General features: G+C 36.4%; 1 protein-coding gene across 1 annotated transcript; it reads left to right on the top strand.

Moving 5' to 3' along the window:
• Nucleotides 1-17,998: 17,998 nt before the first annotated feature.
• On the top strand, nucleotides 17,999-26,116 carry LOC141659423 (zinc transporter ZTP29). The gene is made up of 12 exons (XM_074466283.1): nucleotides 17,999-18,336; nucleotides 20,432-20,490; nucleotides 20,770-20,862; nucleotides 20,964-21,053; nucleotides 21,180-21,261; nucleotides 22,882-22,937; nucleotides 23,723-23,779; nucleotides 25,037-25,077; nucleotides 25,148-25,215; nucleotides 25,365-25,421; nucleotides 25,517-25,634; nucleotides 25,817-26,116. Exons 1-12 carry the CDS (start codon nucleotides 18,273-18,275, stop codon nucleotides 25,860-25,862), a joined length of 831 nt encoding a protein of 276 aa, XP_074322384.1. The 5' UTR covers nucleotides 17,999-18,272; the 3' UTR covers nucleotides 25,863-26,116.
• The last annotated feature ends 1,466 nt before the right edge of the window (nucleotides 26,117-27,582 follow it).

Genomic DNA, 27,582 nt, shown 5'->3' with positions numbered 1-27,582 from the left:
ATATTCGCTGGCCTAAGCCCTTGAAGGCTGATCCCGCCAAGCTAGATAGGGGCAAGTATTGCAGGTTTCACAAAGATGTTGGCCATGACACCGATGAGTGTAGGCAATTGAAAGATGAAATTGAGTTTTTGATTCGAAAAGGAAGATTGAATAAGTATACTGGAGATGGAGGGGACAGAAATAATAATGGAAGGAAGAACTTTGAAGATCGTAGGAGGGACCAAGATGATCAGGGGCGGAATCCCCAACCTAGAGGACCAGTTATAAACACCATTTATGGAGGGCCGAGACCTCAAGGGCCTGTGATAAACACGATCTTTGGAGGTCCAACTGCTGCTGGATTGTCCAAAAATTCCAGAAAGGCATATACTAGAGAGGTTATGCATATTGTTGGAGAAGCCCCGAAGAGGGCCAGGACAGAAGTAACATTGGCTTTTGATGATTCCGACCTAGAGGGTGTGAAGTTTCCCCATGACGACCCGCTGGTCATAACACCAATAATAGGAAATAGCCCGGTTAAGAGGGTCCTTGTGGATAATGGTGCTTCTGTGGATATCTTGCTCCACGACACCTTTATAAGGATGGGGTATAACGACTCCCAGTTAACACCAACCGACATGCCGATATATGGATTTGCTGGAGTAGAATGTCCTGTGGAAGGGATAATCAAGTTGCCAACCACCATAGGTACGGAGCCAAGGCAAGCAACGCAGATGCTGGATTTCGTAGTGGTAAAGGCTAGTTCAACTTATAATGCTATCATGGGGAGAACAGGGATACATGCCTTCAAGGCAGTCCCCTCTTCCTACCATTCAGTCATGAAGTTTCCCACCCGAAACGGGATTGGAGAAGAGAGAGGAGATCAAAAAATGGCTAGAAGCTGTTATGTGGCCTCTTTGAGGGCAGATGGAGTCGGGGGGCAGGTTCTTCCTATTGAAGATATGGATGTTCGAGAAAATGATGAGAATAGAGGAAGGCCAGCAGAAGAATTGGTTTCGGTTCCTTTAGATCCCAAGAATCCTGAGAGGATGACTTTCATTGGAGCCACATTAGAGGAGCCCCTTAGAGGGAAGTTAGTGAAATTTTTGCAAGAAAATAGTGATGTGTTTGCATGGTCAGCAGCTGATATGCCAGGCATAGACCCGGAGTTAATTACTCACAAGCTAAACGTGGATCCAAGTCGGAAGACAGTGAAACAAAAGAAAAGAAATTTTGCCCCGGAAAGATAAGAGGCTATAAAGCAGGAAGTGGAAAAGCTCTTAGAGGCTGGTTTCATTGAGGAGATTCAATTTCCGGAGTGGTTAGCAAACCCTGTAATGGTGAAGAAGGCTAATGGAAAGTGGAGGATGTGTATAGACTTCACTGATCTGAATGATGCATGCCCCAAAGACTGTTTTCCGCTGCCTAGAATTGATACTTTGATTGATGCCACCGCTGGACATGAGATGTTGAGTTTCATGGATGGGTTTAGCGGATACAACCAGATCAAAATGTATAAGGATGACATTCCAAAGGTATCATTTATCACTGACTTTGGTGTTTATTGTTATCTTGTTATGGCGTTTGGTCTCAAGAATGCAGGAGCCACCTATCAAAGGTTGGTGAATAAAATTTTTAAGGATCTTATTGGGAAGACTATGGAAGTCTATGTTGATGACATGCTAGTCAAGAGTCTAGTAAAGACTGATCATATAACCCATTTGAGGGAAGCTTTTGAGGTCCTGAGGTACCACAAGATGATGTTGAATCCCACGAAGTGTGCTTTCGGAGTAGGATCTGGAAAATTCTTGGGATTGATGGTCTCAAAGAGGGGAATTGAGGCTAACCCCGATAAAATAAAGGCAATCCTGGACATGGAACCCCCAAAAACTGTCAAGGATGTTCAGAAACTCACAGGAAGGGTTGCTGCGCTAGGACGATTCATCTCCAAGTCAGGAGACAAATGCTTGTCATTCTTCAAGTCATTAAAGAACATTAAAGACTTTGTATGGAGTGAGGAAAATCAGAAGGCATTTGAAGAGTTAAAGAAGTATATGGGCCAGGCCCCGTTGTTGGCCAAGCCAGTTCTGAGTGAAGTTTTATTCTTGTACTTGGCTGTTTCAGAAAGCGCCTTGAGCGCGGTGTTGGTTAAGGAGGAACTGAAAGTCCAGAAACCCGTGTACTATGTCAGCAAAATTTTGCATGGTGCTGAGTTGAATTATTCAGCCATTGAGAAATTCGCTTTAGCCTTGGTAATGGCTTCAAGAAAGCTGCGTCCTTATTTTCAAGCTCACCAAATTGAAGTGCTAACCAATCAGCCACTGAGAAATATCATTCACAGTCCCAAGGCAAGTGGGAGACTGATTAAGTGGGCAATAGAGTTGGGAGAGTTCGATCTCAAGTATAAGCCACGTACGGCCATAAAAGCCCAGGCACTAGCTGACTTCGTGGTGGAATGTACCATACCCAACCAAGAAGTCGGGGGGCAGGAAGATACCATACCTCAAGACAAGGGAGTCGACAACGGGGACAAGGAGAAAGAATATTGGGTTCTCTATTTTGATGGAGCATCAAAAACAAATTCCAGTGGAGCAGGGTTGGTTTTGCAAAGCCCTGATGGATTCTTAATTGAGTATGCCATGAAGCTAGACTTCCCAACCACAAACAATGAGGCAGAGTATGAAGCCCTGATTGTTGGCCTTGGTCTAGCTGGGACACTTAGAGTCAAAAACTTAAAGGTCCGTGGAGACTCGAAGCTGATCATATCCCAGGTAAAGGGAGAATTTGAGGCAAGAGATGATACGATGGCTAAGTATGTTCGCCTAGTAAGTGCTGTGATGACCCAATTTAATGAATGCCATGTTGAACACATTCCAAGGGAAGAAAATGCTAAAGCAGATGCGCTATCAAAGTTTGCTTCATCTGAGATTGAAGAAAGTTCAGGGAGTGTGTACTTCCGTGTTTTGAAGACACGAAGCATAGATGTTAAGCTTGTGGCTCCCGTAGGCTTGGGGACGTCATGGATTGATCCCATCAAGGCTCACATTCAGACCGGTTGGTTGCCAAATGATGCAACTGAAGCACGGAAGTTAACTGTTCGGGCACTAAGGTACTCTTTGATAGATGGGATTCTTTACAAAAGATCTTTCGTGGTTCCCTACTTGAGGTGTCTCAGGCCCGATGAGGCACGCTTGGCTCTTGAAGAAGTGCATGAAGGTATTTGTGGACAACACTTGGGGGGCAGGGCCTTGGCTCATAAGATAACCCGTTTAGGCTTCTATTGGCCAGAAATGATGGCTGATGCCAAAGAATATGTAAAGAAGTGTGATCGCTGTCAGAAACATGCACCAGTGGCCAGACAACCCCCCGAGATGCTGACCTCTATCAACTCACCTATTCCCTTTGCTATGTGGGGGATGGATATTCTAGGGCCTTTTCCTATGGCCACAGCACAAAGGAAGTTTCTGATTGTAGCCATTGATTATTTCACTAAGTGGATTGAAGCCAAGCCCTTGGCCAAAATCACAACTAAACAGGTTGCACAATTCCTGTGGGAAAACATTATGTGCCGATATGGAATTCCCCGTATCCTCGTCGCTGACAATGGAACACAATTCAACAACAAGGAATTCAAGAAGTATTGCGAAGAAAATGAAATTGAGTTACGGTTCACCTCTGTGGCTCACCCGCAAGCCAATGGGCAAGCGGAGGTAGCAAATCGGATAATCCTGGATGGACTAAAGAAGAGGATCGAGAAGTCAAGAAATAATTGGGTAGATGAGATACTTCCAATATTATGGGCCTACAGGACTACTTGTAGAGTCACGACAGATGCAACTCCTTTCATGTTGGCATATGGGGCGGAAGCAGTAGTTCCCGTGGAGATATCACATTCCTCTCCAAGGATTCAGGCCTTCGATGAGAAAGAAAATGAGGAAGGGCAGAGATTAGCCCTGGATTTAATTGATGAAGTGCGAGATAAAGCACATGCAAAGATAGTAGAATATCATAAAAAGGCTTCATTCTATTACAACCTAAGGGTTAAAGAGAGATTTTTTAAACAAGGAGATCTAGTCTTGAGAAAAATAGAGGTTTCTGGTGTTGGACAGAAAGGAAAGCTTGCCCCAAATTGGGAAGGGCCGTACAGAGTCAAGAGCGTTCAGGGTAGAGGAACCTACAAGCTGGAAACTATGGAAGGTTTTGAAGTCCCGAGGACCTGGCACGCACAAAACCTGAAGGTTTACTACGTGTAAGATGGTCGAAGTACGATTCTCACTTGTCATTATGACCAGTAGGTTTAAAAGCACCTTGAAGCTTTGTTTGCATAGTATTTTTCTTTTTTAGCTATTATAGATCAGGGTCGAACCCATATTATGTAAGGTTTTGGAAAACCAGACTTGAAATTGAAGAGTTCGAAATTATTTCAACCTATGGATGTTTGAGTTGTGATAATATTTGTGTGGCCCATTAAGCCAAGTTTGAATATTAAAGTATCGGAAAAATGAAGGAGAGAATGCAAATAAGGAAAGTAGCATAGCCCCGCAGGGTAATAAGTTTTAATACAAACAAAAGTCCAGACATAAATTAAGGATAAAATTACAAAATAGAAAAACTACTCCTCCATGCGGGAGCCTTCATTCTCTTTCTCCTTATCAGCGCCTTCAGCGTCCTTCGCAGGAGAAGCGGGAGGAGAAGCAGTGTTAGGATCCAAGATGCGATCATCTGGCTGAGGAGAGTCGAAGAGGGCATCTATGCTGTCCTCTGACTCAGCCTGCTCAGGACTTATAAAGTCCTTAGGGTCGACTAAGCCCGGATACTTCTCAGAAACAGCCTTCACGGCCGCATCCCATCCCTGAGTGAACTGTAGGGAATAAAGACCCTCATCATGAATCTCCATGAGATTCCTAAACTTGTCAGAATCCATGTAGTCATCAATGAGCTTATCCTTATCGCTCCTAAGTTTCACCAGCTCGGAATGAGCCTTAGCCAGCTCCTCTTTCTTCGTGTCCAGCTTCTTCTCCAGGACCTTGGCTCTCTCCTCCCACTTCTTCATCTCCTTCTCAAAAACATCAGAGTTACCCTTCCAAGATCTAGCCTGATGTAGGGCCGCCTGGAAATAGGTATTACTCTGCAAAGAAATATGTATGAGTTGGCGCAAATTCATTGGGATACAAGAAAAGTTGAAATTCACAAAAGGAAGAGAAGAAAAAAAGAAAATTACCGCAGCTTGGGCTTGAGAACCCAGAAGCTCAATAGTCTCGACGTCACTCCCCGTAACAATGTCAGTGAAATCATGGGGAGTGATGGAATGGTACGACCAATCCTTGGCATGTTTGGTGGATCCAACCACCGTATCGCTCCTCCTGAAGCCCCAGTTAGGCCTGAAGGAATGTGCCTTAAGTGGAGGATCCACATCGTCCCCCAGCTCGACCACCGGGATGTGGGGCTTAAGGAAAGTAGGACCGTCAGGTTTGCTCCTGGGGTCCCTGTTTAACTTGGCCCTCTTCTGGCGGCCAGATTCCCCCTCCTTGGGCCTATTGACATTATTAATAGCCTCACAAGCTGAAAGGAAAAGCAGAAGGAATATTAAAATCCAGAAAAAAGAAAAAGTGCGATTAAAGAGAAGGAAAAATAATTACGCAGGTATAAATTTACCCTTATCACTGGCCTGGGAGAGACCAACTTTCTTCAAGGAAAATTCCTCTAAAAGGGTCCAGGTGTCTGTTTTCCCATCATCTGAAATTAAGGCTTGGTAGGCCACCTCCTCCTCATCAGTTAATCTGATGCTACCAGGACTACCATCTGATACTTTGCAAAATGGCCTACGGAAGAGTGTGGCCCAATCACCCCCAGCCCAGGTCAGCCTGACAAACTCATCCCTCCATTTAGGGTTGTTCTCGACTATAGAGTTACTATCAAAGATATGGGGAATTTTAGGCCGTTGGCGAATTAAAACCCAGCCTGGCTGACTCATGGAACTATTATAGAATTGGAAAACTTTCCTAAAGACAGCTACGGAAAGAGGGAAGCTATTCCTGAGACAAAGGACCATAAAACAGATAATGTTCCTCCAGGCGTTAGGAGGGAGTTGACAAGGGTTGATTCGTACATCGGCTAGTAAACGAGGAATAAATTCGTGAAATGGGAACCTAAGACCTGCGGTCAGGGCTCCTCGATAAATGAACAGGGTATCCCCCTCCCAATTACAAGTCCTATCCCCAGGGGCGGCTGGAGTGATCCTAAGGTGGGGTGGAAGTCTGTACAGGGTATTCATAGACTCTATCCTACCATCTAACTCATGAAAAGTGTTACCATGATTATACGAATCTAACTCAGACAGAGAAGGATATTCATCACCTCTCGAGTTAATCATATCAATGAGGGAAGTATATGGAGATTGAATTTGGATGTTTGTACCTCTCTTAGAGACATTTATCTTCTGCAAATGAGCTAGGTCACGGTCCGCCATTAATATGCTTCGGTTGAAGGCTTGAAACCCAGAAATACTTGAGAATGGAGGAGCTGCGGTGGCTTTGGTCGCCGGAAATCGCCTTCAAAAGGGAGAACTTTAGAGAAAAATGTGAGATGAAATGAGAAGTGGGAAGTGAAGTGAGGATTCTCACTCCACACTCCACTTATATAGGCGAAAAGCTCGGAATACGAGGCGTTTTTAAGCCCATTTAGCCAGGCCCAACCTAAAGGCCCATCTACAAGAAGTATCAGGAACAATCTAGAAGCTCCTGTGGAATTTAAAAAGTCAAAAATCGACCAGAACCTTAACATGGTTCGATCAGAGTCCTGATCGATGCAAAAGAGAGTCCTGATCGATATCTTATTCGAACAGGAAGGAAGAAGTCCCCTAAGATCGACCAGAGTCCTGATCGACAGAGAAGAGAGTCCTGATCGATATCTTATTCGAACAGAAGGGAAGAAATCTCCTAAGATCGATCAGAGTCCTGATCGACAGAGAAGAGAGTCCTGATCGATATGCTATTCGAACAGGAGGGAAGAAATCCCCTAAGATCGACCAGAGTCCTGATCGACGGAGAACAGAGTCCTGATCGATATTCCATTCGATCAGAATGGTCGAGAGCCATTTAATTCGTTCAGAGTCCTGATCGAAATCGATCAGGAATCCTGATCGATTAAGCCCGTGTAGCAATCGACTAGGGTGTCACTTTGAAGGCCAATTCGGTCAGAATCCTGATCGAAATCGATCAGGAATCCTGTCGACCAGAGTGTAAGATCCTGAGCTAATTCGATCAGGATCCTGATCGATTTTGGCTGCATCCTGATCGATTTTGGCTGCATCCTGATCGATTTTGTCTGCATCCTGATCGATTTCGAATGCATTCTGATCGATTTTAAGCCAGAAAATTAAGGATAAGTCCCGGGAAATTAAGGATAAATCCCAGAAATTAAGGGGAAAATCCAGAAATTAAGGGAAAAATCCAGAAAATTAAGGATAAGTCCCGGGAAATTAGGGAAAAATCCAGAAATTAAGGATAAATCCCAGAAATTAAGGGAAAAATCCAGAAATTAAGGAATAAATCCAGAAATTAAGGATAAATCCCAGAAATTAAGGGAAAATTCCAGAAATTAAGGATAAATCCCAGAAATTAAGGGAAAAATCCAGAAATTAAGGGAAAAATCCAGAAATTAAGGATAAATCCCAGAAATTAAGGGAAAATTCCAGAAATTAAGGATAAATCCCAGAAATTAAAGGGAAAAATCCAGAAATTAAGGATAAATCCCAGAAAAATAAGGAAAAATCCCAGAAAAATTAGGGAGAATTCCAGAAATTAGGGAAAAATCCCGGAAATAAGGGAAAAATTCCTGGAAATCAAAATAATTCCTAAATAAAAGGAAAAATTCGTTGTAAACGTGTAGGTCGCTCCACACTTTACGGAAAAACGAAACCCTGTAAGGGAACAAATAGACTTAACTTCTGCGAAACCTATTCAATGTTTCCCAAAAGTTGGGGGGCAAATGATAGGGATAAATAAATTATGATTGTATAATTAAATACTGCATTAATTGTACAAGCTGTGGGCTGCTAGGCCCAATAAAAAGATATATGAAACTCAGACCAGAAAGGTTAAGCCTAATGGACCAAGATCAGGCCTGATGAAATAAAAAAGGCCCAAAAGCCCTAATTATTAATTAATTTCGTAATTAATTAATAAGAGAAAAATCAGCTATTGAGAAGAGTCCCGATAAGGATATAAATCCTTATAGATTAGCCTCAAGGGGACCTAAAAGGATAAGGAATCAGCTTCCTACTTCCTAGGACTCCTAAGTCTATCCTAATTCAGAGGCTTGTCCACCAAGTCTCCTATACCAAGTCCAATTCAAGGACTCCCATATCTATATAAGGGGCCTCACCCCACAAATCAGAACTACGTTTTTTGGCTTGATTCTCTAATTCACAGAGATACGTAGGCATCTCGTAAAGGCAGATTGAGTCACGAAACACGAGAGCAGCCATTAAAGGCCTTGAGCTCCCGAATCTTAGTATTAAATACAGCAAGTAATAACCTTGATTTCTTATCCATAACAGTAATCAATGTTTATCCTCAGTCACTTATACTAATATAAAAACAGTAAAAATCTTTCTTAAACTACAACTATGGTTACAATGTTTGATGCTTTATTATAAGTAACCATATGTTGTCAAGTTAGAATAATTTTTATTCTTATTTGCAAATTCCTAAACATTTTGATAATAGATGCAATACTCAATGGATCAAAGTATATGAAACTTAGAATATTTTTCTAAGATCACAAACAAGTCAATGTTGGTTAATGTTGCTTTATTTATCGAACCAATATTATTTGAGATATTACAATTGTTAGGAGTTAACAATTGTATAATATATGAAATTGAATGATGATATCTTTTTGATAGATAATTGGTATTTAATTCATTTAATTCAAATATAGGGAGATTGTTGGTGAGACTGCGTGGCTGTATGAACAGTTACGTGATAACTCAAAAAGAACAACTCTAGAACATGACAGGTTAATAATACTACGACTACACAAGAAATCAGAAGAAATGAAGAAAAAGCAAATACAAAGAATCAAGATTAGAAGAAAGCTGGAAGTCTGTTTACAGGTCACTGAAAAAAGTTCATTAATATGTTCATGCCTCAGTGAAGAATAAAGATTAAAGACTTTCAGGATTTCTGAAATGATGAAGATTCAGTTTATAAGTGCTACCAGAAGATTTCAGTGCATTGACATTGATTGAAGATAGACAGTGTTCGAAGCATAGTAATCTGAAGAATTGAAGACAGGGTATAGACAGAGGTTAATGAAGACGTTGTATAAAGTACCATAAAGGAATCCAGTGAAGGTACAGTTGTTTATTGACAGTCAGTGTCTGAAGCAATAAAGTTGTTGCAACCTTAACAATGTAATCAAGGCTATAATACGAAGACCTGAATCGGGGTTAGTCGTTTGTGAACCAGACCAGTTGCACTAGGCGTCAACAGCTCGTCAAAGGAATCTGAGTATTATTTTTAGAAGAATTGTTAAGTTGAGGAACGTACTTGGATTGAACGTTTATCTGTTAAAGTACGAAAAGAGGTGCGCGGGGTATACAGCTAAACAGTTCATGGGACTTTAATATAATTTATTTAATAAACTTAAAATGATTTATCTTATAAACTTTAAATAAGTTTGTTTTATAAATCTAAATTAGTTTATTTATATAAGTTATATTTAAGTTTATTTTATAAATTAATTTAGTTACAATTTAAACTTAAAAAGAAAAAGAAAAAAAGGAGAAAAAGAAAAACAAAAAAACAAAAAAAGGAGAAAAAGAAAATACAAAAAGAAAAAAAATAGAAAAGGGAAAAGGGAAAAGGGAAAAAGAAAAAAAGAAAAAAAATAAAAGAAAAAAAAGAAATAAAACCAATATACAAAAATGTGTACAAAGTTAAGGTGGTTTTTGTTTATTAAGTACATTTGTTGTACTAGTAGTACATTGGTAGCCATACAGGTGACCTGTTTGTTTTATTTTACTATGTACTTGTACCTCCTCTGGTCGCCACAGAACAAGCCTCCATTGGTCGCCATAGAGAGTGAAGTATATCCCCCTGTATACCTTGGTCGCCATAGAGAAGCTAAAGTTGTCGCCACAGAGCACTCCTCTCCTCAGCCACTACTTTATTGAACAGTCAATTTATTTGTGTGGTCAATATTCAACCTCACATTTTGATTGATATAAAAGGCTACACTTTGCAGTATAAGGATTCAAGCTATTGGAATTACTTTTTGTTCATCTTCTCTCCCAAGAGAGGTGAAATATAGCAGCAAAGATTTTCAGAGAAGCTCAAGCTTTTTACATATCCGTTTAACTTCTCATTGGAGTAATGTTATAATGCCCGATTTAATTCTTGTATATTCATAGGGGCATTATAATCATTACCCGTTAACTAAATCCTAGTACAAACAAAAGCTAGAGCATTGTATATGATTTGATTTGTAAATCTTTGTAGTAGCTAGGAACTTTGTTGTTCTTAGATTGTAGCCGGTTAATTTATTTACCGGAGTGTAACAACACCCCGAGGATTTATATATGAATATATACTTCCCCGAATATCTTGTGTTCCTCGTTTTATATTCCCAAACACTATTCCCATCAAGAACACGGAACCACTAACCGAGCACTAAATCTATATCCGCTAAAGATTCGAAAGAATTTTTAATTTAGTGATTATCGTATTCAACCCCCCCCCCCCTTCTACGATAATTCGGGACCTAACAGGGTTTGATAATTGTTTCGATTGTGTTGTAGGTAGAGGGCATACATATGCTAATTTTATCGCTCACCTCCGTAAACATCACCTTAGTCTGATTCACAAATTGTTTCTATTAAAACGGCGATTATTAAAGACCTTGGTATTTTTAAAGTGGTTGATTTTGCTCTTCATCAGGTTGAACAATGGCTTTGTGGTGAGTGCACGAACATTCATTCAATTTACAAGTATTGGAAGCATGCTGATGGAAATTCTTTTTTATCCCATGTGTATGAGTTAGATGATTGAATATCTTGTTATATTCGAGGTATTATTCTCTTAGATGTGTTGTTAATAGTGTTGTAGATCTTTCAGACCCTGAATTTATTGCATATCCTCATATTTTAAATGTCACAATACTTGACAAAAAAATTCAGTGCTCATTTCATATAGTGAAGAGTATTTTTCACGCATGGAGGTTTACTTTTTCAAGAGCTTTTAAGAACATTTTGGCTACAATTGTAAGCAATCATTCGTCTTATATTCTTGGATACATGTTCCTGTTCTATTGGAATGTACCATTAGAGTCAACATTCCAAGTGAACGTCAAGAAAAAAGATCTGGAAATAGAAAGGCCTTGCAACAGAAGTGCATCCTTAGTGCGCTAGAAATTGGGAGTGCGTTTGAAGGTATTTTAAAGTTACTTGACTCTTTATTCAAAGAGACGCCATGTCCTCATAGTCCTCAAGATAAATGGGTCTCCTAAAAAAGAAAATGTCAAACAGTGTTGAACATAATTTGGAGTTGCACATGTTACCCCTCAAACTAGACTTTTATTTGAAGATAATCACCCATATGCATCTACTCCGACATTGCCTAACTCTCCAGGTACCGAAGATCCTCTTTTGGTTGATGATTAAGTGGTCCTCCTTTGTATTAAATCTTTTCCAAAAAGGACTTCTTGCAGACGCGATGATTTGAGGGCTCAACATCTCTACTTGATTTATTGAGCTGAGAACAGAACTGGTGAATGTACACTACCAAAAAAACACGGTTACTCTTATGGTTTATTAAGAAATGACAATAAGTCTGAAAAGGCAGGGATATAATTTAGTTCAAATCGTTGAAAAATATTTATGAATGATATATATTTCTATAGTATTATACCAACATCATTGTGTAGTCTTATTCGGAGAAGGGATTTTTCTGTCCTCTTTTCTCTTTTCATTTGGGAATGTCTTAGGAACACCTGTTTAAGCAAATGCATAAAAAATGGTAGTCATCATCATATATAAAAGAGTTACATTCACGTAATGTATACTGAACCTACAGTTTGCTTTAGTACTTGATTCTTTTTGTGGTTTCGAGTCTGCCATGGCTAAAGAGCTTCTTGCAATTCTAACACCGTACCAGTTGTGAACTTGTGGTTAAAAGGTAAAAATCTTGTATCTTTAGCAAGGTTTATTGTAAGTACACGCTTGACACCCCTACCCAAGCCTGATAGTGGAGTCAGACCAATTGCAGTTGGTACCATATGGATACATTTAGTTTCTAAAGTGACCATGAAGAAGGTGGGTAATGAGATGACTGCTTATTTGAGACCAATTCTCTTTGGACTGACTTTACATTCATCAATTCTTAAATATGTGAGGTATGCACTCTTTCTCTTCAAGCGTGATATTTGGATGATGGTACTATGATTGGGAACGCGGTTGAGGTTTATAAGACCTTGACTATTATTTAATTAGAAGGGTCAAGATTGGGTTTAAAGTTAAACATAGGGAAGACTGAGGTTTTTTTTGTGGTTCTATAAGCATGGACGGAGAGTTTGTAGAGGAAATTGCTAAAAAAGGTGGTAAAGTGTATTAAGCTTAAGAGTGCATTGGAGCAACTTAATGATCCTCAATATGAGCTTGTTTTAGTTAGGGTCTGTAGAAGTTTTTGTTCAGTTTTATACCATTTTGAGAAAGACATTGGAGAATATTGTAACATCAAAAAGGCCCGGATTTGGTGATCTTCAATGGAGGTTGGCGACTTTGCCTATTCATTCAATTGGTTTGGGTGTGTATGCTGCAGGTGACAGTAGACTTTTTTGTATTTGTGCCTTCTCGAATGCAATATATTGACTTGTATGATCATATTTTAGAAGGATGTGAGGTGGTTCCAATTAGAGATTATTTTACGTTAGCACAAGAATCGCCGTAAACCATACACTTTCTAGTGTGAATTTGGTTAAATTATCCACTAAAGAGTCTCTCCCCCCAAAACCAATGCACTATCTTGCATACTTTTACTTAGTGTTATTTGAGACAATCTGCCTAATAAATTTAATTTTTCAGAGAGATAAACAACAGTTTTCTAGTGATAGGGAGCTGCACATACTCAAAATTTCCTATTGGCCACTCCCATAGAGGTATTAAAACAATGTATGACGCAATTGAAATATCAGATGATATTGCGATACAAACTTCTGATTCCTTTATTTTCAAAAAAAAAGCTCATTGTGCCTTAAGCACGTTTCAGATGGGTGTATTTGGAGAGCATGATGTACATTGCCATTAACAACCAGGTTTCAAAATATTGACATGACTTTGTAATAGATATGTTATATGGTGTATTATGGAGAGCTGGGATTTCAGGTAAAAAGAAGGCACTGTTAGGCCTTTGAGAATACTGTAGATGGGGGTGAATAAAGTATTAACAATCAATTCAAATTAAAACCCAATATGCAGTAACAGTTTTTGTATTGATAAATAAAAAATGATTATAATACCCTCTCAAAGGATAAACATATATTCTTGAGAGCTGCTAGGTTACACAGAATGATAGAACAATAATCGACACTTATAGTGTTAACCTAATATGTGCTTATATACAGCACAGTTACACACTCAATATAGTTGATATGATATACATGAATAAGGAATCCTAATACATATCCAACTATTGATTGCTACAATTAAGTAAAATCCTACACCGACATATCTCTGCAAATATATCCTCTTGTGATATCTCCTAATTTTCAGGTTGACAAATACTGATAATAACATATGCTGATGACAAGTGCTGATCAGCAAATACTGATGACAAATATTGACGACGTCATCCTTTGTCAAACTCTGATATCACAAATACTGATGGCAAACTTTGATAGTTTATACTTAATGATATCATCAATTATATCTAACAATCTCCCCCAACTTGTGCATAATGAACTATGTACAAGTTCCTGCTTGATGATGTCAAAACTATCTAAATGCAGAAGTGTTTACATATTTATAATCTTATCGTTAGTGCTTTTAGTCTTTATCTTTAGATTTGAATCTTGGCATAACCAACAGCTTCATCAAAGAACTTTCTGAGTAGATTTTCCTCAGCTACATTCAAGTACATTTCCATCTTCTGTTTGATATCCTTTAGCTCCTGAATAGATTCATCATTTTGATAGATAGCTGCCCTAAGGTTATAAAGTTTGGATCTGCTAAGTGATAGATCATCTAGCTCCAGAAATTCAACCTTCTTACCATTTGGATTAGAAGTAAGAACTTTAACTCCACTAGATGTAGTTATCTGAGCTCCTTCTTTAGGCATATCAACTGTTGATTCATCTTCAGTTATGTACTTTGGAATGTATTTAGATCTGATAAGCATTCCTCTCTGTTTTCTCTACACCAGATTCTTCAGATACTCAGACCATCTGGTAGTTATAGAGTTATTGACTTTCAGCAAAATTACTATATATTCCAACTCTTGTCATGGTTTATCATGCATATGTTCTTGTGAAATCCTCAACCCTGGTCCGGATTCAAGAAAGCAGATCATCTTCTCCTTTGACTTGTTTGTATCAAACATATCAAGCACAATCTGGACAGATTCAATCTTGTTTAGATCTTTTAACTTCACATTTACACCAAATTCTGTCAATTTTCCAGGCTCTTTAAGAATTAAGGCATTTCCTATATAGGTATGAGCATTTGAAAGACCTAGACCACCAGTTTTTCCAATCATTCTAGCTTGAGAAATTTCATTGTAGATGTTATTGATGATCTCAGAAGAATCTCTCTTTGATGTTGGTGTCTTGCTACTCCATAACAGTTTTTTTTCTCATCAAGAGAGAGATTTGACTTATCAGCTTTTGAAGCATCTCTGGATTTATCTTCATCAGAGTTTGAGTCTTCTTCATGAATTGGATGATCAGCTTTTATTTCTTGATCAGTTTTGTCATCAACATGAGTAGTATCAGTGTTTGAGATTGGTTGAGCTGCAGTGTTTATTTCTCCAACTTGAGTGATGTTAGTGGTTGAAGTGATGACCAATTTTTCAGCCCAATCAAATTCATGAATTACTTTTCTTTTCTTGTGAACCTGATTGGCTTCTTCTTCAAGAAATTTACCTTCATTAGCATTAATATAAGCTTGACTTACTGAATAGACTAGATCTATCAGTATTTGAGGTTTAATAGTTGCTGATTTTCTCCAACTTTCTCTTTCCCCTTATACTTCATGTCAACATTTAAGATAACTTGAGACCTAAGAACAGGTCCTTCAACATTTACAGTTAGGCTGATGTCCTTGATAACTATTCTTTTCTCCTTAGGTGTTTGACTTCTTGTCGTCTAGAAATATCTTTAATTTGAGGAACATCAGTATTTGCTGACTTTAATTAGACAAATTCTTCCTCCATCAACTTCAACTGTTCTAGATCAACTCTGGGATTCTCTCTTACAAAAATCCTTCTAGTCACCTCAGAATCAAAAGCTATAATTTTAGGATCCTTGTAGAAAATAGTTTTCTTCTTACCCTTAACCTTCAGTGTTTGCATAAACTGACTTGTTTCAGTACCAGCTTTTACAATTCTTTCAGCTTGGTCATCATCAGCATATGTGACTGTTAGCATTTGGCTTTCAGTAGTTATCACAGTTGTAGTAGTCAATTCTATTATCTGCACGATCTTCAAGACTTGTTGTCTTCTTTCATCTCCACCACTTCTCCTACTTCTACTTCCACCTCTTCCTTGGATAATGGATTTAGAAGTACCACTGGAGCCAATCTCACCACCCATGTACCTACGAAGTGATTTTCCTCCCTTATTCCCTACATTCTGAGTGTCATCATCATCAAGAAATGTCACCTGATATGAGAATTTACATTTGATAGCCTTTAATTTCTCCCCCTTTTGACATCATCATCAACAAAGAAGAATACTAGAAGATCCAATGTTTTTAAAGACTATCAATCTTTTGTTCAAGCTTTTCCTGATGCTTTTCTATGTATTTTTGCCTAAGAACAATAAGCTTCAATTACTTCTGTAGTTCAAATTATGATTTAGTTTTCACTTCAGCAAATGAATCCATAATTGATTCAATCTTGTTTTGAGTCTGTGTATGAGAATAATGGATTGATTTTATCATCATGGAAGAAGCTTTGAGATGAGCAAGAAGAGAAGGATCTTTGATCTGAGATTAAGCTATTTGCAAGTGTTTGGATGCATTACGAAGAGAAATAGGATAAGTATAATCCTTACATTTAGAATTCCATTCTTTATCTTTATAAGCTTTAGAAGTTTCAACAGCTCTTACATTTAATAGCCTTTGTCTCTTCTTCTCAGGCATATCTGTTGGGAAAAAAATTCATCAAAGTCTTCATCATAATGTAAATCAACATTAATTTTGAAAACATCAATGTCATCCTTAGACTCGGAATGAATAGAAGCTTCAACGTCAGCAATTGGCTTCTGTAACCTTTGTGCCACTTCATCTTCAACATCAGAGTTTGGTAAGATATTTTTCAAGGGAGCAGTATGGGAGCCAACGACTTCAGAAACTTCAACACCAGTATTTACCTCAATTTCCTCAGGAATTGTAAGCATGGGAATATGGACATCAATATCTAACTCCAAGACCTCAGTTCTAGTATAATGTGTCGGAGACTCAGGAATTGGATTAAACACTGAAATATCAGCTGTTGGAATGGACTGTTCTGCAACTTCAGCACTAGCAATGATAGGGATAGTAGAAATGGTTGAAGTCATAACATGAGTGGACTGTAAGAAAATATCAGTACTTAGATATGTAGAGAAAATATCAGCACTTGGTGCATCAGAGTTTAACTGGGGGTCTACAGGCTATGGATCAACAACTGTTTCTTTGATACTCTGAGCACCTACAAGAGAAGAAGATGACATACTTAGATCTATATATTCTTTTAAAGAAGTCTCACTACTTCTCACTGCACTCATCTCATGACTTTTAATAGTCAGAATTTCCTCACAAGGATTTGCTAAATCCTGACTCTCATCTACCTCTTCTTTTGCCAGGTGAGCAGCATGCCTCTCTTTATTTCTGTTTTTCTCTAGATCTTTTCTCTCAACCTTACTAGAAAGACTCAGGATTTTTTGTCCTACAGAAATAAGGGGTGGCAGAGAAGATATATATATGATCATATGAATAGGGCTACCCTTTTTTAGAGGACTATCCATGATCATCCCATCAGGATTTGAAGTAAAATAAAAAGCTGACAAGACAGTATCAGGAGTTAAATTAAATGTCGATAAAAAAGAGTCAATATTTGTACCTTGTGTTATGGAAGTGTCATCTTCTTTTAGAGGAAGTGCATCCAATGGAAGGACTGAAAGAATTTCAACGTATTTTGGTGTATGATGCACCCTTCATTCAAGATCCAAAGCCAAGATAGTTGCATCAGGGAGATAATCCTGCACTACCACTTTGAGGTAGTGGTTTTTGTGTGGCTGAAGAATTTGGAGATGCTAAATCACTTTGAGATTTATGTTCTTGTGTACTCCTCTCCTCTTCATCTGAATCCTCATAATCATGTGTTTTGCCAGCTGTTTTTTTCTTAGAATAAGCCTCAATAGATTTGTAGAAGGCTTTAACTGCGGAAGAGAGCTGGAACTAGTATACAAGACTTTCTCACTTAAACTTCTATGATATCAATGAAGTTGTGAGAAAAGATCTTGCGAGAAGATTGTCTAATACAAAACTCCTATGTATCAACATAATAAAATTAATAATCAACATTTACAGGGTTAACCTAATATATGCCAATCTAGTTGATATGATATACCAAATTTTTAATGCAATATTTTAGTTGGAGAACACGTGTAAAATCAAAAGTTTGTTCTAAACGACCTAACTCTAATATTTCAATGTTATTCTAAAATCATTTTACAAATTAGAAAAAAAAAATTAAAAATTATCGAGATTCTTTAAATATTTGTGTCTCAATATTCAAGAATCTTTTGATTAGGAAACTAAACAATTATTCTTTTCACATTACTTGAACAAAGCCATGAAACCATCTCTTTCTTCAACACTTCATTATTCTCTCCCTCTGAAACCCACTTCATAAAATCCTAACTATACATACATTCATGTATAATATGTGTATATAAGCCCAGGTGGTCTCCACCCATTTCAATTCACACAATTTTAAACATACCCAGATTAAAAATTAAACTAAAACCCCATTTAAAACCCTAAATTTCTTGAAATTGTTTTGTGGGGTTTGACTTTTGAAGCGAAATAATCAGATGGATTCTCAGGTTTTGGTTGCTCTTGCTCTTTCTCTTGTTGGTGGCATGAGTACATCTCTTGGTGAGTCTTTTTTTAATTTTTTGTTAATTTTTATTTGCATTTTTTTTCAAGAATTGCATTTATTAGAATTTGTGGGATTTTTGTATGTATATCAGGGAAATGTTTTGATGATTGTTTATGGTAATTTGGGTTTTGGGTATTAGGTAAGTTTTGTTGTTTTAATTGAATTGTGATGTGAGGCATTTCGGAATTTAATTTTACTCGAATTGTTCTGTTACGGTATTTTTTTCGGTTGGTTTTGTTTTCTAAATTTTAGCTATAGTTCTTTAGTTTTAGGGGAATTGTTGGGGTTTATTCGATTACAAATGGTTGTAAATTTTAATGTGCAAAGGTTACGATAAATGTATTTTTTTTAAATATTATGCCAAAATGTAATCTTCTACTTGTAATTTTTGGTTAACTTTAATCGTGTTGTAGATTCATTGAATTACGGTATGTTATTAACATTGATTGTAGCACCTATTATGAAAAGCCGCTGTTGGGTAAATTTGTAGATTAGGGCAGAGATTTTGAGTGGAAAATGTTCTTAGATAATGGCCTATTTCTTACTTCGAGAATTTGTGTTACTTACAATAGAGACAAATAAAGATTAAATGGTACTTAAAAAATACCAGGGGATCCCTTTCCACCTATTGTCTTGCCAGATATATTCCGGGGACTCTTTATTTTACCTCTAGTGATTCTCAGACATGTTATAGACACGCCTGACTTTTTAGTTAATTTGGGCCCAGTAAGAGCCTATTCAGCTGGCTGCACGAATCCAGCTAGGTCTATTTTAAAATATTGCCAAGTCCGAACTTGTCAGGTAACATAGCTTGCCGCTGAGAAGAACTTTTCAGATATGAAATTATTTACCGCCTTGCCAAATATTATCATACTCATACGGCAAATTAATGCATATATGCTTCTAATGAATTGTATAATCTCCTGAAAAGCCAATTCAGTTATACTATCTACATTCTACAATTGACTATTTGATGCCCTCGTGGTTTATCTCTTCAGCTTAGGAGTTTTATGACTTAATGACCTGGTGTTCTAATTCTTCATGTTTTTGGCATAAAGAAGACCTATGTGGTTTATTTCTTTAAGGTTTGGAATATACAGTGCCTTCCCTACCAGAAGACATTTTGTTCAACACTACAGTTTGTGTCTTCCTTTGGACTTGTAATGCAGGACAATATTTAATACCGGTAACTTACGGAATAAACACAATGATAAAGATAGAACTAGGGTGATATAACCGCGGAAGAATCACTACCCCTAGGATTTTTCAACCATAGAAGAGAGAACTATTGGACAAAAAGTACGTATAGCAACACATAACCAACGACAATTTCAGTAATTCAATATAATTTATGTGTTTAATTTTTGTTTTTTATTTTAAAAAAAAGTACTTATTAAAAAAAACACGTGAATAGGATTCCCCCCAGGATAGGTACTTATTTTTGAAAAATAAGATAAGTCAACACCCCCACCCCCATATGATATGTCGGTATTATATCGTTATATAGAGAATAGAATACCTTACGAAATAACCTAATGGGCTAAGGTCAGTGAATAATTGGGCTTATTTGTAAAACAAATGTCTATATGGACAAATAAGTTTTACATATAAAAAGAATAAATTAAAATGTTCCTTTTCTATTTTCACTTCCTTTACCCATCAACTTGAAACCTTAATGCAAATTGTATTATATTCAAAACAACTAACAAAAGTTATTAATATTATAGTTAAAGGGAAAAATGAAAATTTGCAAAATTAGATGTTTCTTACAAGTGACGTAGTAATTTTTCCATCAGGTTTAATATAAGAAACTATATAGATGTTCTTCTTTACAGTATAAGATTGTATATAGTGTAATGCTAATTTGTTTAAATATGTACAAAGTTTTCAGCAGTAGGTGTCAGCTGGCCAGTAAATAACTGTTATACAAGTTCATTACTGAAAGTAACATAGAAAACGTTTGTCATGCTATAAAAAAATTTATGTTGGAGATTTATTATATTAGATTGGATGCTAATTATCTACAATGATTAAGTAATTAATGTTTACTAGGTTTGATATTTAATTTTCAGAAATTTGCATTTTGAACAGGTGCACTATTTGTAGTACTCAATGAGACTCCAAATCTGAAAATGTTGGGGCTACTACAGGTGATTAATTTTTTTAACATCTAGTTTATGTACTAAGCAGGTTTCTATTGTTGTTTTCCTTTCTTTAGAAGTCATTGAACCTCTAGATTATGTAAAATCATCTAGTTTTTAGAATAAAAGTTATAATTTTTATGTGTATGCTTGTAAATAAATATGTACCACTGTACTTTACTGTAATAATGGGACTATGGGATCATCGGTGTAATGCTTAAGAGGTCCTTTTTGTAATCATTTTTTTAGTCTTGAGCAATATTAATCGTTTAAATTATCTGTATGAAGGGTTTTGCTGCTGGACTGATGCTGAGCATATCTTTCTTTGATTTAGCTCATAATGCTATCAACTCCATTGGCTTCTTGAAGGGAAATCTTTGGGTTAGCATTCTTTTTCAGTATTATGAAGAATCAAAATCATCTGAGTTGATCAACTTTTGGTATTATCATTAAAGTTATTCATCTATTTATTGTGTTGACAGTTCTTTGGAGGTGTTATTTTCTTTGCTGTCATTGCCAGTTTCATCCCAGAACCTACGCTTTCTCCCTCTTCAGATTCAAAAAGTAAAAAGGTCTGGTTTCTGCTTACGAAGATCTCATATTTATCTTATTATGTTATTCCGTGTTAGTAACATGGGCATTGGTACTCCTACATTTGAAAAGATGGAAGAATAAAGTATTTTTGTGCTTGGGAATAGAAAAACAGTACTGGAGGGAGCAAGGACAACATGAGGAAGCATCGTCGCCAAGTTCTATTCAGTGGGATCATAACTGCTGTAGGTCAGATTTCTATGTTAATTTATATGGAGCACTTTGACTGGATTATTATAACCATCTATGCCTTAAGATCAGTTTCCTTGTTGATACTTGAATTATTTTTCTTTAGAATATCAGGGTGCATAATGGCTGCTATAAAATCTTGTGAATTTGATTTTGTGTTGGTTGGTTGGAATGGAATGGGTCAGATAAAATGACATTTATGAAAAAACAAAAAGAAGTGGAAAAGGATGGAGGACGTGATATGATATGAGAGTGAAGAATATGATTTTTGTGAAGGACAAATAACGACACTTCTGAATCTGTAATTAAGGGGATAATGGAATGCGAATTCTCTTGTAAGGGGAACATAATTGTGTTTAACGTTGCGCAAAGTGGAGGAAATAAAGGTTGTGCATACTTTTGCTCCCAGAGGCCAATCCATTTCATTTGCACCCAATACCAATCCATTTCATTCCATTCATGGTCCAAGCCAATGCAACATGAGAGCCCTCTTGTATGTCAATGTCCAATTATTCCTCATGTTCAGTATATTGCTATGTTTCTGAGTTGTACGCCATTCCATTTCATTTGCACCCAACAACCAGTTCATTTCATTCCATTCAAGGTCCAAGACAATGCAAGAGAGCCCTCTTGTATGGAGTGTCCACGTATTCCTCATGTTCAATACATTGCTATCCGAGTTGTACCAGTTTTTGCAGCTTGTATTCTTGGCACACTTCTAGATGATGTTTGTTAAAGCTCTAGCAACATACTTGGTTATACTTGGATGCGGCAATCGTAGCATTAAACAATGTCTCAAACCGGGTGGGAGCTGGGCGTTCCTTTTTGAAAGTAGATAGGGCGGGGGCTCATACCCATTTTTTGATGACTTGTATGAATGCTCCAAATAACCTGTATATACATATTCATTTACAAACACATATAACTATGTATATTTCAAACTTGTGTATGCATGTACATACTTATGTTATGTGTTTATATTTTATAAGCAAAGTGAAGTGTGCCTGTACGAGAGTATAACTGGGATGAGTTACCCACTAGGAAGTTTTCTTTACACACAGGCTTTCATATATGCAAGATGTTTGTATAGGCCATGTATCAGATGCATGTTTATAGATATCTGCATAAGCCTGTACTTGTGTATGTATATATGTCTATATGAGTGAAGTGGCTGATGATTACATCTAGGAATCAAGTTGAAGTATAACCATATTTGTTGAGATATGATTAAGTTATAAGTTAATTTAAGGGTGAACTGGTTGAAATATGGTTAATTAACAAGTTTCCACGTGCCTCAGAAAGTTGGTGCCATTAAGAATTATGAAAAATCTCAAGATCTCGAAAGTACTTTTCTATGGAAAACAGGATGTTAATTATTTCTTATTTGTTTGTATATTTCGTTAATTACGAGAGGATTAATATAGTAGAGTTCATTACCCTTTTAAGCATGTATCTTCCCTTTATTTATATAAACTGACGAGATCTTGGTGAGTAATTGTGCTAAAAAAGGTTTTAGCTGACTTTTAAATCACATACTAATGTGTTATATGGGAGTCTTTTGTTTTTGTTTTTCTGGATTACTTTAAAGCCTCATTTTTTCTATCACATGCACTCTTGCAGGAATTAGCTTGCATAATTTCCCAGAGGGTATGGCTGTGTTCCTTGGATCGATCAAGGTACTATAAATCTTTTGAAGTTCGTAAGGTTTAAAGTCAATAAAAGTATATCATATGAATAATTATTGATATTTAAACCAACTAAATCTTGAGGTCTTTGTCAGTTTATCTACTAACCTTCTTTTTTATTCTTCAATTTCATGGTCGTTTAAGTTTCATGAACTATGGTATGTCAACTAAGCGCATAATATGATTGACTAGCCCCATCTCTATTACTGATACCGTGTTCAACAAGTTTTAATTATTTTCCAAGAAATTGTGTAAAAGATTGATCATCTCCAAAACGATAAAATGTGAAAGATGAATTTTTGCAGAGTAAATTATTAATTGGTAGATGACAACCAGGTTCCTAAATACTGTTACAGTGTTACTCCCTCGAAATGTTTTTTGTGTACATATATAATTTAAATTCTAAGATTTGTGAGTCATGGTGATTGGTATGTAATCTACTTCATCCGACTGCAAAATGATCGTTAATGAATAAATTCTAAGGTCCCTTGTGGATGGTTATCTTTCCCCTTTGTGGTAGACCTTAACAAACTTCCTTGATGCTCTTTTCAATTTTTTAGTGGCGGCTTTGTGGGATTGTCTAGAAAATTGAAGGTCGTTTTTAATTGTTATAGTCTTTCTGCTACCATTTATTCTGCAGAGGACCCCATTTGCTAATTTTCTGTTATTCCTAGTAATATGAAAAAAGCCTAATGGCAATGACTTAAAACACTGTAACTGAATAGCTGACATCTTTTGGTCTGATGCTGGTTAATTTTACAAAAAATAATTTTTAGGGTCTCCGGGTTGGTCTGAATTTGGCGCTGGCTATTGCTCTGCACAACATCCCTGAGGTATTATATTTGCATGTTCATGACCTAAATTTTGAACGCTAGCTGGGGTACTTTAGGCCTTGGGTCTGAACTGACCCAGCATGTCTGTTCTTAATGTTGAATCTTATTTTTGTTTGCCTGCCCAAGTTATTGGAAATAGCAAAACAATGTATATAATTTTTTTCATTATGCTCTCTTTTTCTCCTCTCGTGATTTGGTTCCTTTTTAAATGTACCAGTTTTTCATACATCCGTGAGTTTTTAAAGAAGATAAGAATGCATCTTGAATCCATCTATAGAAGTTGCATATAGGTGAATCAAGTCTTAACTAGAAGAATTATCCGTGGGCTGCCCGTGGTTAGATAGATGATAATCTGTATTATACTTTCTATCTGGACAGTAAAAAACCAATACCAAACCAGTCACGATTTCTGGAACAGCAACTGAGACCAACAAGATATATTACTTGTATATTATAGCACCTGGAATTCAGGAAATATTATGTTTTTTTCTATCTAGATGCCTATGAAAGAGCAGATTGACCTTCTATGCTCCATATCCTCTGAGCAACCTCTGGCTGTTTTTACTTTCCGGCCTGGGACTCCAACACACCTTTTCTCGTATCAAAACTCAAATAGTCACTAGGGCTTTATATGTGGTATTTTACAAATCCATTTTCTGAATATATTATTTCCTTGTCTACGTAAGACAAAAGGTCAAGGCAACTAAGTGATCTGAGTGCATAGGAACACAGATGTTGTCACTTTATTTATGTTCTCATAGTAAAAAATTAAGCATTTAATAAATTGCAGTTTTCTCTTTCGTTTGCACCAGAGTCCAGATTGTCAAAAGATGACACTGACATGGTTTAATATAATGCATAAACACATAATATTTTAGTGTTGCTTTAATAATTTGCGATATTATATTCTTTATATGAACTTTCCCATCTTCGCTCTGTCTTATATTTATATTATGTACTATATTACTCTTAGAAATCCTTATCATGCATTTGCTGATCAATCCGCACAATCAAATATTTCTTTAACTGTGGTAGCTACTTGCATTCCGAACTTTTTTCTGAACCAGTATGATATCATTTAAAATAACTTCTCCCAGTATTTTCATTATAAAGAGTGCTGAATAGAGCATGAGCCTTGCAACTAATATAGCTCTACCAGTTTCTCTATTGACTTAAGGTGCATTCTTACATAAAAGCAGAGTAGGTAGTGCACTTTCTTTTTACTTCAACTATTTAATTTTTATTCTCGTTATGCAGGGTGTCGCTGTTGCACTTCCTGTCTATTTTGCAACAAATAGGTAAGTCTTTTTGTTTATGCTGGAACATAGATTACATGATATTTTTCATTCATTTGTCTTTGTCCCTCAGTAAATGGCAAGCTTTCAAACTAGCAACAATATCAGGACTTGCTGAGCCCTTGGGTGTAATTATAGTAGGTAGGTCTCCTTTCATAGCGTACTAAGCTACATAGCATTACAATGCAAAGAAGAGATATATTAGAAATGACAGTTTATAAAGCAACATTTGGTTATTTGCATTCGTTCAACTTCATTATTTCTTTACAATTGATTTCATTGAACTGCAGCCTATCTCTTTCCGGCTAGCTTAAATCCTGAAATTCTTGACGGATTACTGGGATCAGGTACTTATACTACCCCCCCCCCCCTCTTCCCCGCACACGTTCCGCACACGTTAATATGATGTGTAACAATTTTCTTTGGTGATTTGCTCATTCAGTTGGCGGAGTGATGGCTTTTCTAACCTTGCATGAAATGCTGCCTCTAGCATTTGATTATGCTGGGCAAAAGCAAGCTGTCAAGGCTGTGTTCTTAGGAATGGCTTTCATGTCTGCCAGGTATTTTTTTTACTCTGTATTAACAATTAAAGAAAGCCTTATATTTCATCTGTCAATCCTGTTTCGATGACAATTTTGAATGAAAACCAAGAAAGAATCAGCCTGATGAAAATCGGATAGGCCATTACTTTCCTTTTAGTTCTCTGCAGTTTTACTGATTTGCTTTGTTTCCACTTCTACAGCTTGTATTTCCTCGAGATCAGCTTGCCTGCAGAGATGATCTTGTAGCCATGCTTCGCCATTGTACATTTCATGTACCTATTCATGTTGTTGTCCTTGCAGCTCTCAACATGGTAGATTGATCGCTTTAAATGACTGCGAAAAGTATAGTTAACTTAGATATTATCATCTCTTCATCATCAAAATAACAATATAGTTTCTATCATTTCCTCAACCCATCGTAGAAAAACGAAATGAAGATGGGAAGCATAGAAAATGTACAGACTATTGAATTGTTATTTTAAATAAAATTTATTTCTGCATGTTTTGTAAGTTGGTCAAGGTATTCGCCGAAAGTATATTTGATTCAGCTTTATTTGCGTTTAAAATAATGAAAAACGTCATGAAATTACAGCTCACGAGATATAATACATTTTTGTATTGAAATCTCGTTCTCATTCAGGTTAACATGTCTCGTTAAGATTCCGTGGTACCAATTACGGAATATGACGGAGAAATTGAGAATATGTTGATTTATAATAATTATATATGTTTAGTACGAATTCGGAGTTTAGTGTACAACAATCATCAATCGGCAGTTGATTGATGCCTGAGACAAAGTTGGCCAGACAAAGAAATGGACATTGTACAAGGAGCACTACAAGAACAAGAGACTCACGTGGGTTAACAATCAATTGAAAGTAGTGAAAGATTATTTTTTATTTTATTATTGTTTTCAATTTTTTTTTATATAAAATTTCAAATATTAAGGGCGGATTGTCCCCTTGGTAAAATACTAAGAATAAATCTAATAGTTAAGGGGTGTATTAATTTCAGATTTTAAAGAATTATTAATAATCTGAGAATTTTAAAAGATTTTCGTTAATTTCAATTTTTCGTAAATTTTGATGGAGTTGATCCAAAATCCTAGAGAGTCTTGCAGATTTTTGTGAAATTTTTTAGAACTCCATCAAAATCTCATGTATTTTAAAGAGATTTCAAGATATTAGAAATGTACTAGCAAATCCATCAAAATTCACAACTTTTTTAAATAAAAGAAAATCCATGAAATTTTGAATACCATCAGATTTTAATGTATTTTTAAAATCCAAATTGAATACCACCAAATTTTGATTGACTTTTTAAAATCTAAATTGAATACACTCAGATTTTAAAATAATTTTTCCAATACTTGTTGAATACCTTCAGATTTTAAAGGATTATTTAAAATCCAAATTAAATACCCCACGATTTCTAAAATCCATAAAAATTCTTCAAAATTCCAATTGAATACACCCCTATAAATATTTTTCGTTTGATGTTTATGTATCGAGTAATTGGAATTTTTTTAATAATAATAAAAAGGCCATGATTTCTCATTTTTTTTATTTGAATTTGTCTTTGAATTGGTTAATGCTCAAGATTCTAGCATTTATAAGGTACCAAGTAGTATCCGTTTTTAAATAATTTTTGATATTAACGAGAATCGTTAAATAATTTTTGATATTAACGAGAATCGAACCTAAAACAAGAAAACGAGAAGCACCTGAAAAAAGTAAATTAATTTATTACAGTCTGCCTAAACCCCGCGTTGTTGACTTTTGATACAAATTTGTTCAGGGGTTAGCCGAGGTTTTCTACGTCAAGAGCATAAAATATAATTTTTCAAAATCAGTAAATTGTGGGAGATATATATTTGATACGCAACAGCAACATATATGTGTATATTATACACATTGCTGCTTCTTCATTTGATAGATGTCACTGTTTTTTTTAAAATGTTAGGTCA

Source organism: Apium graveolens, chromosome 5 (assembly GCF_009905375.1).
Source record: "Apium graveolens cultivar Ventura chromosome 5, ASM990537v1, whole genome shotgun sequence".
Classification (NCBI taxonomy): domain Eukaryota; kingdom Viridiplantae; phylum Streptophyta; class Magnoliopsida; order Apiales; family Apiaceae; genus Apium; species Apium graveolens.
The sequence above is the reverse complement of the archived record's forward strand: the minus strand, read 5'-3'. Positions and strand labels throughout refer to the sequence as shown.